This window comes from Lampetra fluviatilis, chromosome 3 (genome assembly GCF_964198595.1).
Source record: "Lampetra fluviatilis chromosome 3, kcLamFluv1.1, whole genome shotgun sequence".
NCBI classification, from domain to species: Eukaryota; Metazoa; Chordata; class Hyperoartia; order Petromyzontiformes; family Petromyzontidae; genus Lampetra; species Lampetra fluviatilis.
This window is the reverse complement of record NC_136277.1, coordinates 17,005,887-17,019,245: the sequence shown is the minus strand read 5'-3', so window position 1 is coordinate 17,019,245 and position 13,359 is coordinate 17,005,887. Positions and strand designations below refer to the sequence as shown.

Below are 13,359 nucleotides of genomic sequence, written 5' to 3'. Positions count from 1 at the left end.
TTTGTAATGAGACTGTTGGTGGGATCTCTTTTATTTTTTGTGTAGCTACCATCATTAAGTAGGTCCTGAATTTTGTTATTGTACACGTTTTTTTCCATGATGACCGTGTCGACTGAGAGGATGACGATATCATCCCTCTTTCTCAACTGAGATAACTCAAAACTCTCATCTTTACTGATGTTGCTGACTGGTATCTTAGCGCTTTTGAGGGTTGCAGCGATTTCAGATCTTGTCACGTCTGCAGCAATGTGTCCGTGTACAATAACAAAATTACATTAGGAGATAGAAAGAAGAACACATAAATTAGAGACTCTACCCAGGTTAAAGATATCATTCAAATTGTTAAGAAAAGTAAGCTTGGGCAGGACACGTTGCTATAAGGGACAATGGCCGATGGTCAAGAATATTGATAGAGCCAAGGGATGAAACATATCCAAGATGACATCAACCAAGGAGATGGAATGAATAAATCAGCCTGTGTGCAAGGTCTAGGTGGACTGTTACATCACAGGATCATGAGGGATGACAATGGCTTGGGGAGGCCTTCATTCAGCAGTAGATTGATCATCACCAATGGTGATAATGTCGTGGTTATGTGAAGATACAACTGCTGCATCTTTCCTGGTTGCAAGAGAATGTACCTCGTACACTACTATAATTGGTGTCTCACATAGCGTATTGCACCAGCTGATTTCGGAGGTGTATGTCTCTTCAAAAAGCACGTAAGTAGTCCTTTGAAAATGGTCGTTGTAGATGTCAATGGTGAGAATGTTGTGGAAGTTGAGGTTAATTATTTTTTGATGACAAGATTCACAGGGCTTCACAGTCTCATGTGTGATCTTCTGCTACGAGACAGTCAATAACTGCATGTTCTGTCTAACGAACCTTAAACAAAAGTCAATTACATACTCTTTGTTATAAAACTGTCTTAATTACAATAGTGGAGTGTTTTTTTTATTTGTGCTAGTATGCCACTGGCAACTCAGTATCTTAATTATTTCCTAAACGTTTTTTCGTTTTATAATACAGCAAATTAATACATCCCTGTTAAGTGTTCTATTGTAAATGGGTATTAAGATGTATTTATGTATTTAAAATAAAAATGTCGAAAATTTGCTTAATTAGCTTTACATTTACCACACACTACAGTATATTGGAAACAAAAACATTTTAAGGAAATTGAACATGCAAGAAATGCTTCATAAGCAAGAAATGTATGTATGAAAATCGTGTGGTTTGAATATTTCAAATACATTTATTTAGATAGGAGGCATTTCTCCTTTGGCCTTGCAAAAAGGTGGCATGGAACGTATAAATAACACTCATTAATATTCCATATCTTACGTCAGGAAACCAAATGCAACGAAATTTTCAACAGGAAAGGTCAGAGCAGAAAAAAGTGACATCTGCAATGTAGGATAAATGACTCCAGCCAAACAGACTTTGAGAATGCCATTTAACAGTGCCACTGCATCAGCTCTGAGTGGGACATTGTAGTCACAACATGTTCTGCATGACTGATGCTGGGCTTCCTATTTTCATTAGAAAAAAACGCACACACATTGTGAGAAATACATATAAAGCCACTTTAACATATTTTCTGTGCATCTAAATGTGATTACAACAATGGCATAGTATGGGAGAGGATGCTATCCATGGATATTTATACATATACAGTATATACAATTTCGGCAAATTTTGCTTCTGTTTCAGACTTAAAACATATATTGAAAATGTTATGTAAAAACACTAAAACCTAAAATATATTGTAAGCTGAATATACAATTATACACTGCAGTGAAACATGATTGCCACTGGTCTAGTGTTTGTGAAGTCAGTGTCAATTTTCAAAGACAATACTGTATTTATGCAGAAATGTCATGTTTTGCAGCTCCTTTTATGGGGAATTCATAACGGTGGACTGCAGAGAAAATATTAAAGACCATGTAATATCACAATTTATAAGGGTGAATAATTGTTTCCCTTTGTGAGAGCCAGTGTGAAAAAACGTAATTCTCAATTAATTTAAATTACACACGTCCCCCCCTAAGGTAAATATTATATGATCCTTATCTGCTTGCCTTGGTAGATAAAGGGCAGACAATTAAACGAATTGAATAGTTTCACTATTACTGAATATATGAGAGTATATAGTTAGTTATTACATGCAATTCCACACAGGTTACGAGTTTTAAGCTATTGGAATTTTGCAGAAAAACTCATTTTTTTAACGTTGAGCAGGAACAGAATTAGGAAACATGCTTAATGCTTGTGTTAAAGGTAGTCGTTTAAATGGCATGGTTTATACAAAAAGTGTAAATTGCATGAACTTTTTTTAAAATCAAGATTGTTGATATTGTAATGTTTTTGTATGAAAAGTGTTGTATAAATGTTTTTTCTCATTTTATTTATGTTTATAATGGGGGTATAATGATACATTCATTCATCAATATTGAGTCTCAAGCTCACGATGCATGCTTCAAAACATGTCCATAGTACGATTTTAAAAAAAAGCATATATGTTGGACGTCATCTTTTCACAAGAGCCATGCAGCCACTATTGGCCACTACATTTGCCAAAATAAAAACAGATTCTTGAATTGAATCATCACCCTGAATTATGACAATAAATCGAATTGCTGGGAGGGTTAATCATTACATCCCTCGTTTGTTATTATTGTGGACTTTATAATTTAACATTTTGGTGCAAAGTGTTTGCCCCATCTTCTCTGGAAAAAGAGGCTCTGATACAGTATGATGTGCATTGCATTAAATAAAAACCCGGATTTGGGTGTTGAACGATATATTGTGGCTAAAATATACTTAAGACATTGAGTCATCAAGTAAAAGGGAAATTTGTCCTGAAAACACACACTTTCAGCTTAAATGGCTTCAGAAAGTTTAGTATGTAATCATGGACAATATTTCAGATGATAAGGAATTGACAGTGTCAATCCAAAAATGCACGGTGATATGGGGCACCTCCGTGCGGACCCTGTAATTCACAATGCACCGTAAAGAATCTCAAAATCCTTGACGATAAATCAGTGCACAGCACACTTTAGGAAAAATTATCCATGCAACTCCAGTAATCCGTGAACATTTGTGGATTATAGGATGAGCATGGCACTTGGCTAATGACGTCATAAATAAATGTAAAAACCTGCATATTATAGGGTGTTCACAACAATTTCAACCTAAATGGATAACATCTGGGAATATGGGTCTACAATAAAGGAAGATTGGAATTTTGGACTTAATATCCAAGTGAAAATAAAAAAAGCAAAAATCATTAAATACTTAACAGACCACATTAGCACAGTTAATGATATGAACCAAAAACAATGATTGTTTTATGCATGTTTGTCTCTCTGCATCTCCATTGTCTCACTGCATTTTTATTTTTATAACTCCATTTGTCTATCAGTATAGTCATTTGTTTATCTCCATTTGTCTCTTTCTATCTTCGTTAGTCTCTCAGTATCTCTGATTGTCTCTATCTGCATCTGTCGCTCTATCTCAGACTCACAAAGATACATTTATAGAGATGTGTGTTTAAGTGCTTCAAACATGTATTTCTTTGTGTGTGTGAAGCACCGGAAAGGGAATTCTGGGGTATTAAAAGAAAAGCCACTGTAGTTAAAAAAAATACATTGCCTTCGCAATTTCTTGCAAATTGTCGGAGGAAAGAAGCCGCCTACAATATATAATCCGTGGACTTTCACAGATGATATACGTTTTAGTTCATCCCAGAAGAAATCCAAAAATCCGCTCAAAACTGCACATTTTAAGATGTTAAACGTTAGAGGCCAGACAAATAATCTACTTGTGATAATGAAATGTTATGGTTTACTTGCATATATTAACAATTCTAATTAACAAAAATAGATGTATTTAGCTGCTGTGTTTTATTTGTATTATTTTATTATTCCCCTTCTACGTGACTTTACCGAAAGATCCAATAATATTTAGCTTCTGTTTTTTATTTTAACTCTTTAATTGAAAATGGTAAGGGTAAAGGAATCACAATTTCCATCTGTCTGCGAGTGCTCTCGCGACCATAATTCTTAACCGATTTTGATAGGACAAGCATGAAAAGTTTTTCAGGGTATTGAGAATGTTCAAACTGTTGGGCATGAAATCCAACATCTTCGAATAAAATGGGAGCCATTTTCCCTCCCCAAATGAGGGGGTTGAGTTACCTTGCAATTCTCTAAGAGTTTAACACGTAGGCTTTCGCGACCAATATTATTCATAATCAACGTTTTTGGGTTTTGATCGCGTTATTTATAAATGTGTCGTAACCCTCCACCACCCGACACGGCCAATCAGTAAAAAAGAGTCACGTTGACAAAGGACAAATAGTTCACTGCTTTAGCCCACCGGTATGTTGAAGCGCGAAACCACAACATTTACAATTTGAGTACGACGTTTCGCTGGTAATTGCATCCAGCATCATCGGGCAATTCTCTAAGAGTTAGAAATCTGTTATATGATACAATTTGAGCACCCCATTTCTAAAAAGTGGCAGAAAGCTGAAGTTCAAAACAAATAGTCAATATGATGCTTACAACTAGAAAATAAATATAATTTTGACCCTGAATTTGAGCCCATAAAAATACGCATTTTTATATAACATACAGGTAAAATAATGATTATTTAATTGCAGCAGTGATCCTTTATGTTATTCAGAGGAAGTGTAATTGTGATTACAAAAGTAATAACATGCAGATGTTCTACATTTCTATGCTTCATCAAATTTAAATAAGAATTAAATAACAAATCATAACAGAGTTTGATACAGCCCTTCCATCAATATAAATCTTCCAACTGCAAACTCAACTTATTGTTGTAACTGTTATGCTATTCAGTGTCAATAACAATGTTAGGTACTGCATCAACATAGTATGTTTATTTAAGTTATTAATTCCTTTGAATTAATTCATACGAATTAATAACTGAATAATTAATAACACTGAGTGGTACGTCCACATGGCAAGCAAGAACATAGTATATATGCAAGTGCAGTACGGTATATCTGTAAAACGTGTTTATAGGAATATCTGATCAATACATATTGAAATGTAACGTTAACCCTTTCCGATTTTATTTAATCTCCATGATTATGAAATGTGCAAATTATTTTGATTTCACAGAATCTATGAGGCACGTGCATGTGCTACACGTAATCTGCATGTGTAGTAATTAGATGTTGAAAATATATTTCACTGGTTGAACATGGAAGTCAATTTCATTTTTAAGGAAGTAAAAGCTTACTCAATGCTTAAAATGACTGAATGTCTTAGAATAAAAATCATGCTTGTGTTCATGGGGGATGCAAGATAAGGCAAATTCCTCGTAGAAAAAAGTCTACACCCAATTTAACAAATGTGAGATGTTATCCTCACCAACAACATACATTTTATTTGCCACCATGCCAATAAGAAGAGAAAGAGTCAATTCATTTCTATGAATTGGACAACAGACCAGACGCTTTTTAGATTATAATTTGAGTAAACCATGGTTCTATTGAGATCATTTAATTTAGAAACAAATGTATGAAATACAAATATCTCTTGAACACTTAGAGTGCATCCTGCTAAAAAAGAGATATCCTGGTCATGTTTACCAGTCTCTGCAGACCAGCAGATTCACATCCTTAATCCATAGCTGTCGGTAACATAAACAACAATTCCGCATGTTAACTACCAGACAATTAAATGTGGTAAGTGGAACCTGCATACACCCCCGGCAACATGACAATGTCAGGGCCAACCCCGCGTGATTGGTGGTGACTGAGAAGCTTCAAGTAGCTATGTTTGCATTGGCAACTCTTCCTTGGCACCCTCACTGCCAGTGCCATTGAAATTGCACTCTGGCAGCTCCTACAGCAGCCATCAGTCGTGGCAACATCACATAGTGAGGTGTCTCGTGGGGGGTAGAAGCAGGGTTAGCAGCAATTGGGCAGCCAGATGTGAGAGTGGCTATGTGTGTGGAACACCACGTGTGTTTCCCACGGTGCATGCACCACTCTCCTATACCCCACCGGTCCCCCCTGACTGTAACTTCTGACCAGCTCGGAACTGGTAAGACTGGCATGCACGTGGAAACAATGAGCCAGTGATTATTTTAGGCATGCAAACTCCCGTCGGCATACCCATAGATAATGCCACCCATGCACCCTTTAGCAGTCATGCTACAACAGCACGGGTTGGTTTTTGCCAGTTGCATGTGAAGGTGGCAACTTGGATGTTGGTGTGAACTGCTCGCAAAAACAGCCATGAGCTGCTAGTCCCACCAAATTTGTATGCAAATGTTAATCACATCTTTATTCTTCTCAAACATAACTCAACCCTGATACCTCCATTGGATTAGTGCTCCATTGTTTAAATATCTTGTTCCATATGTTTCATGTTTAGAGCATGATGATAAATAAATGTCTCCCCACAGTTTGCATATAAATGCGATTTAAACAGCTGGTTTCTGTTTGCAGCAAGATTTGTTTTGTTTATGTTGTGATGATAATTTTCAATTAATGTTTCATGTTTATTACATCTTGAGGATGCAGAACACATTTAGATGCTGTAATATCAAAATTGTATTGTTTTGAATGTCGGCCAACATATATTGACCACTTGACTTACTGTATAACTCACAAATGTCCACAAATCAGAGCCTCTTAAATACGATTCAATCAGCAAGAGATTAAAACATTGAGTGTTTCGCTCTCAAGATGACAGCGCTTAATCTCGCGCATTCGCAGGGCGTGGCAATTTCTGGTGTCACATTGAGAAGGGAACCAGCTCCCTCCGCTGGCATCTCTTATATCCCGAGTCAAGCCCCCACTGGGCTAAGAAGCTCTTTTTGAAGACTCACAGACGGAGGCTGTCCAATATCAAGTCCCATGTTGCACTCTTTTGAACTGTGTTTACTTACAAGTCCCATATTCTGTGTAATAGATTGTTTAAATATATTGGGGTTTTTTAACCAAATTGCCTAAATAACATCTAACTCGTAAATTGTAAGTGCGCATTGTATTAATATACGTCTCTGTGTAAAGTAATGCAACTGATATACGTAACAATGTGATTGGCAAATAACAGGCTTAAGAATGTTGGGAAAACGGATTTATTCACGTAAATGATTACCTCTTTCAGTATGTAAACGTCAGCCCTGGCGAGATAAAAGTGGTCCTGCAGAGTGTTCTACCCACCATCTCCATATGTGTGGTACTAGCAGGGGATCTTTGTATTTCCTTGTTGGGTGCTCTTTCAGCTGTGTGTTGTTTGCTTAAAATTGCCATTGATGTTTCTAGGTCTTTTAAATTATCCTCCTTAACATGTATGCGAATTAAATACAAAGCTTAATCTATATGCCTGTATGTTTGCTTCCTGTATGTGGATGCATTGCAGAATATCGTTGCATTGTGTATTCTGCTTATTCGTTATTTCTTATGGCTGTTTTCATTTTAGAAAGAAGGTGAAATGGTGGAAAGAAGACCCTTCTCCATACGCTCCTCACTCTCATGCCCCTGCCAGGTTTCCCTTCTCATGGTGGCAATGCTAACAGCAATATGGGGTGCTGCAGAGTGCTGCCCCTCGCGCTGTGAGTGCTTGCCCTCTCCCAACTGGTCGGTTGTTTGTCATCGCAAGCGACTTCTTACCATCCCGGATGGAATACCCATAGATACAAGGGTATTGGATCTCAGCAAAAATCGTCTGAAGTGCATCAATTATGGAGATTTTTCAGGCTACCCACAACTGCAGGAGTTAGATCTCCATGAGAATGTAATCTCTAATATTGAGCCAGGCGCGTTCAACAACCTGCACCATCTGCACACTATTCATCTGCAAAGCAACCGCCTCAAGCTCATCTCCATGGGTGTGTTTTCTGGACTGCAAAACCTGACACAACTGGACATTAGCGAGAACAAAATAGTTATTCTACTCGACTACATGTTTCACAATTTGCACAACCTGCGTTGGCTGATGATGGCTGAGAACGATGTGGTCTACATCTCACAACATGCATTTAGTGGGCTATACAGTTTGGAACAACTGACATTGGAGAAATATAATTTAACTGTGGTACCCAGAGATTCTCTCATGCATTTGCATCGGTTGAAAGTGCTGAGACTCAAATACATGAATATTCATTCCATCCCACCTTATTCCTTTAAACGTCTTGTACGGCTGAAGGTTTTAGAAATCGACCACTGGCCCTACTTGAGCCGTCTGCCTCCCAAGAGCCTCTATGGCCTAAACCTGACATCACTCTCTGTCACCCACTGCAACCTGACTACATTTCCGCATGCTGCCATGCACCATCTTGTATATCTACGCTACCTGAACCTCTCTCATAACCCTTTAGGTGTCATTGAAGCACATGCACTCTCTGACCTTGTGCGGCTCACTGAGCTGCATGTCAGCAATGCACAGCTGTTAGCCATCGAGCCGCAGGCATTCAGTGGGCTTCTGCACTTACGCGTCCTGAACACATCTGGAAATCTTCTCACGACGCTGGAAGAGAACGTTTTTCAGGCTCTAGGAAACCTGGATGTGCTTCGTCTGGATGGAAACCCGTTGGCCTGTGACTGCCGCCTGTTGTGGATCCTTCGCCGGCGACGTCGCCTCAATTTTGACGGACATCAGCCGATCTGCGCTACCCCTGACTACGTGCATGGGCAGGAGCTGAAGGTATAATGCAGCAGAGCCCACTGAGACACACCTCTTATATGCATTGGTGATGAGGTGCACTTCTTCACCCACAAGTCAAACCATACCCGTTAAATAAAATGTTCCTGGTACAGATCATGAGCAAAGGTAAGTGCACCAAAATATATTGTTGTACTGTACTTCTATGCCCTCAAGTTTTTTTTTCTCCCACCTTCAACCCACACCGACGAGTGTGGTGAAATATGGCCTAGATGCGTTGAGAAGGCCCTCGTCCAGCAGTGGATATGACATTATGACAAGTCATAGTCTCCTCACATTCTATTTAAAATGTTTGTGTCACCGGGTAGAGTGTTCCGGTTAGCGCTACGCTTGCGCTACGAACCCGGCGACCCGGGTTCAATTCCCGCTCACGGCCAACACCGGCCACGATTATCTGAACCGGTCCGGGGCCTCCCCTAGGTCGACTCAGCCTCAAACGAGTACCTCGTGCGGTGTGTAAACATTGCCACTGGAGAGACAAAGGTTTCGTTCGTTCAAGTCTTTCAGCTGCCATTTAGACAGGATTTATAAATGCAGCAAGCACCTTATAACGGCTCATGAATGTTGAGGACATCTGCAAAAGTGTTGCTGTCTCTTTTTGAGTGTCAGGAATCGCTGTCCACTGAAGCTAATGCTAGGTACCCATGGTGGCGAGATGTTGTCTCCCTCACATGGTATACAGGAGGTCGTGGGTTCGAACCCAACCCTGATGGAGTTTGCATGTTCTTATGGAATTTGTAAGTTCTCCTCGTGGTCACGTGGATTTTTATCCAGGTCCTCCGGTTTTCCCCCCCACATTTAGAAACATGCGTTTAGAGTATTTACCTGCTATACATTTCCACATAAGCCACTTCGTTGAGCTATCCATTTGTGGCCAGGTCGCTTCTGAAAAAGAGCTATATCGCTCAGTGGGCCTTACTTCGTAAAGTAAAAAAAATATATCATCATGGGACCTCCTTTGCCAGTACCAAAATATACTAATAGGGGTTTCCCCTTTTTTCTGGCAACAAAACTGACACCTTTTGCAAGGAATCATGTTTACATTAACCACAATACTTCCAGTCAAATGCAAACAAAAAACAATACTCTGATAATTGGTGCATTGTCCTTGAAACTGATTGGTGTTCGACCAGATGACTGGCTGCCCCGCCCATGCTGTTTATGCTGCATAAGCTCTCCTCCCCCCAACTCTCATCCCCCACCCACTCACGTTGGAAACCCTTATACTGTACGCATATTCTTTGGGTCTTTCGGTAAAGCCACGTAGATAGAAAAAAAAATATCACGACGTTTCGATCGCAACACAAGCAATCGTCTTCAGGTGAAAAAAGAGAATATGAATTCCTGCAGTCACGAAAGCTTTAAGTCAAGATGTGCCCTTATAAGCAGTTGCATTTGGAGGCTTGCCCTCTTTTCTCTCCGCCTGATGAAGACCGCTTGTGTTGCGATCGAAACGTCGTGGGTTTTTTGCTTTTATTGTAATTTTATTTTTTATTTTATCTTCTATCTACGTGACTTTAGCTAAAGAACCAAGAATATGAATTCCTGCAATCACAAAAGTTTAAAGTCAAAAAATATTTTCGTTAAATTTATACTTTAATTGTGCCACAAAAGTAAAAATTGTGGTAAAGTTACGTAAGCAATGTTATTGATAGAAAAAAGGCATTCTTTTACCTGCCCTTTTTAAAAGATGTATCCATATGGCTGGAATTATATTAATTATGGCGTGAGGGCTTTGTCATTAGCTGTAATAAGTCTGCTGTAATGAGTCTTCCTTGGCAACAATAACCACAATTGAAAACAAAAGAGAAATACACTTTTATAAAGTCACAAAGGGATTTAATCATTTAAAACATCATTAATAGTGTTCACTGAGTTTTTGTTATCTACAATCAGCACCATATTTGTATGGGTATGGTGTCATGGAACTCCATCATTTAATTCAATGTCGTCCGTGTACATTACCAGCAATGCTGGTGATGTAAAGCTATTTTGTTGACTTCAATTACAGTTCATATTTTACTTTTTGTGGTCTTCATAATTGATGTCAGCATATTTGAATGTGAAGAGCTGACTTCAATAAGTTTGCCTTTGTGCACAGTTGACAATATGTACAAATATAAAGACACATTGTTTTTCAATACATCATCTTAAATCAAGAATGGTTCTCAAAATGTCAATTGCATCTATAGTCCCCTTTACCTATGCAAACCAAACTTGCATTACAGAAATTAAGGATTGATAATATGTCACAACCTGGCTTTCAACACCTGATCATATAGTTTGTATGCATGATGACAACTAATGACAGCTCTGTAAATTCACATCACAGAGTATCTAATTTGTATACATATATTAGACAGGTTATTCATCTGGTCTATTTATTTAGTACTGTACCCTGTTTGAATGCCAAGTTATATATTTTTTTATCAATTACCTTATCAATTGCTCTTTTATGGTTATAAAACTTATCATAAGATATGTTACATTTAACAACTCTAAGGTGTATGCACAGAGAGTAGGAAGGCACAACTCCCATCATTCCTTGTGTGCATGTCATGTGACCACATTGCATGTACAGTGCTCTCCGCCTTGTATGAGCTTCTAATGATGAAGTTCTATTTCCAATCTAGCTGTGAATTTATCAACTTATTTTATCTAATTATTTGCACATTTTTGCAATTTTATATTTGCCTTTAATTCATTGTCCTATCATACCTCCTGCCACATTTTGGTTTTGATTATAATTTATGTATTATAAAACAGTCAAGGCACTAATTACATATATCTTCTGGGTACAGTATGTGAATAGCTCTTCGTCGTTCCATAAACAAGTCTTTTTGAATAATTTAGTTCTTGGTTCAACTTTCTGCCATCATCTTCCATTCTGCCAACTATTTTTTATTCTAACTTCTTAATATACATTAATCTCACTCTGTGATTTGAGCTATGTTCATAACCCCATTCATTATATGTTTCAATATTACCTTGACATCATCTTGTACGACTTTCTGTTTTTTGACATACAATAATTAAATACCACTCATGAAGAAACTGAGCCAACGTCCTGCACTATGGAACTAATTCCCTAAATCAATCATCGACTACAAGTTAAACCCACGATGGATCAAAGGCAAGTGAGCTTTAACGTTTCAAGCCAGAATAGATTTTCCAGTAAAGAGGACCACACCTCAGAAGCCTAGAGAAGAGAGGTTATGATTGTTGCTGAGAAGATGGGGGGCTTCATGTTGAGTGACAGATTAGGCAGCTTCAACAGAGTGATATTCAACCGAGGAAAATATAATGCCACTCTATTTTGGGTGAAACCTCTGCCGCCAAATCAGTGTCCGAAGATTATCACTGTCCAGATACAGGAAGTCCACAACTCTGTCAAGAATCACTCCATTACTCACAATGTATATTGAGAGGGTGGAATGATGTTTGATGATATAGAGTACCTGGGCAGGTGTTTAGGTGAGGCTGAAAGTAAGACCCTGTCTCTTTGTGGCAAGCCCCAGGTTCAACAGCAAAATCTCCAATTCCCAGAATGAGTATTAGTTAACAGGTTATAGCATACATAACATGGTTGACTAATATCGAGCCATCTTTTGACCTCACCCAAGTATATTCAACCTTGCGAGATGGAAATTTTACTCGTAGGTGCCATGGAAAGCATATCGAACTACAGCGTTTAAAAGAAGATGTTAAATAGTGGAGTAGACAGATAAAATGCCTGTCGGCTAATTGCACTGACATTGTTTTTACACCCAAGAATTAAATTCCTGAGTGATCATGAGCAGCGGATCAGGGACTCTAAAAGCATAACATATATTCGAAAGCTCTGCCTTATTTATAGTATAATAGGCCTTGGCTAAGTTAATGAAGTAGAGGCATATATTCCCTTGGGAATCCCTACATCTTCGCTGGTAGAGACAGGCAGAGAATATGGCATCTGTGTAGGACCGTCACTGCCTGAAACCATACTGTACATCCGCAAGGTTCTTGTCAGCATGCCTGGCAAGGCAATATAAAATAATCATTCGATAATTATCTTTCCCAGGATGTTGACGATGGAGATGCCCCAGTAGTTATTAAAATCACTACAGTCCCTCTTCTTATAAAGGTGGGTCATCAGGGCATCCTTCAAATCCTGCAAAACATGTCCTGTGGTCCATGCAGGAGCCTCTACAACCAACAATAACAGCCCATACATATACAAAGACAAACCCTTAACAGACTTGGGGCAAGTGCTGTTAGCGAGCACCTATAAAAGCCAACACGGCACGCGAGGGGGTGGGTGGCCAGCACCAGGCCCGGTTGCCTTTGTCTCCCCAGTGGCGATGTTTACACACCATACCAGTTACTAATTTTAGACTGAGTCGACCTAGGGGAGGCTCAGGACCAGTTCAGATAATCGTCACTGGTGTTGGCCGCGAGCGTGAATCGAACTCGGTTCGCCAGGTCCGTAGCGCAGCGTGATAACCGCTACACTATCACTCCTCACATACATGTACATACCCACACATGCACAGACATAGACTATACATACAAAGTTTACACATACAAAGTTTACACATACATACACATAGATACAGATATACACACACAACCACAAAAACAAAGATCCCCGTATAGTCTTAACATA

General features: G+C 38.8%; 1 protein-coding gene across 2 annotated transcripts in view; it reads left to right on the top strand.

Annotated features, from left to right (window-relative positions):
* Nucleotides 1–13,359, top strand: part of LOC144949218 (leucine-rich repeat and immunoglobulin-like domain-containing nogo receptor-interacting protein 1) — a 198,473-nt gene that overhangs the window by 176,355 nt on the left and 8,759 nt on the right. For both annotated transcript variants that reach the window (XM_078879108.1, XM_078879117.1), the window contains one exon: nucleotides 7,473–8,696. In XM_078879108.1, the coding sequence (XP_078735234.1) occupies nucleotides 7,473–8,696 (1,224 nt within the window). The remainder of the gene's footprint in view (nucleotides 1–7,472; nucleotides 8,697–13,359) is intronic.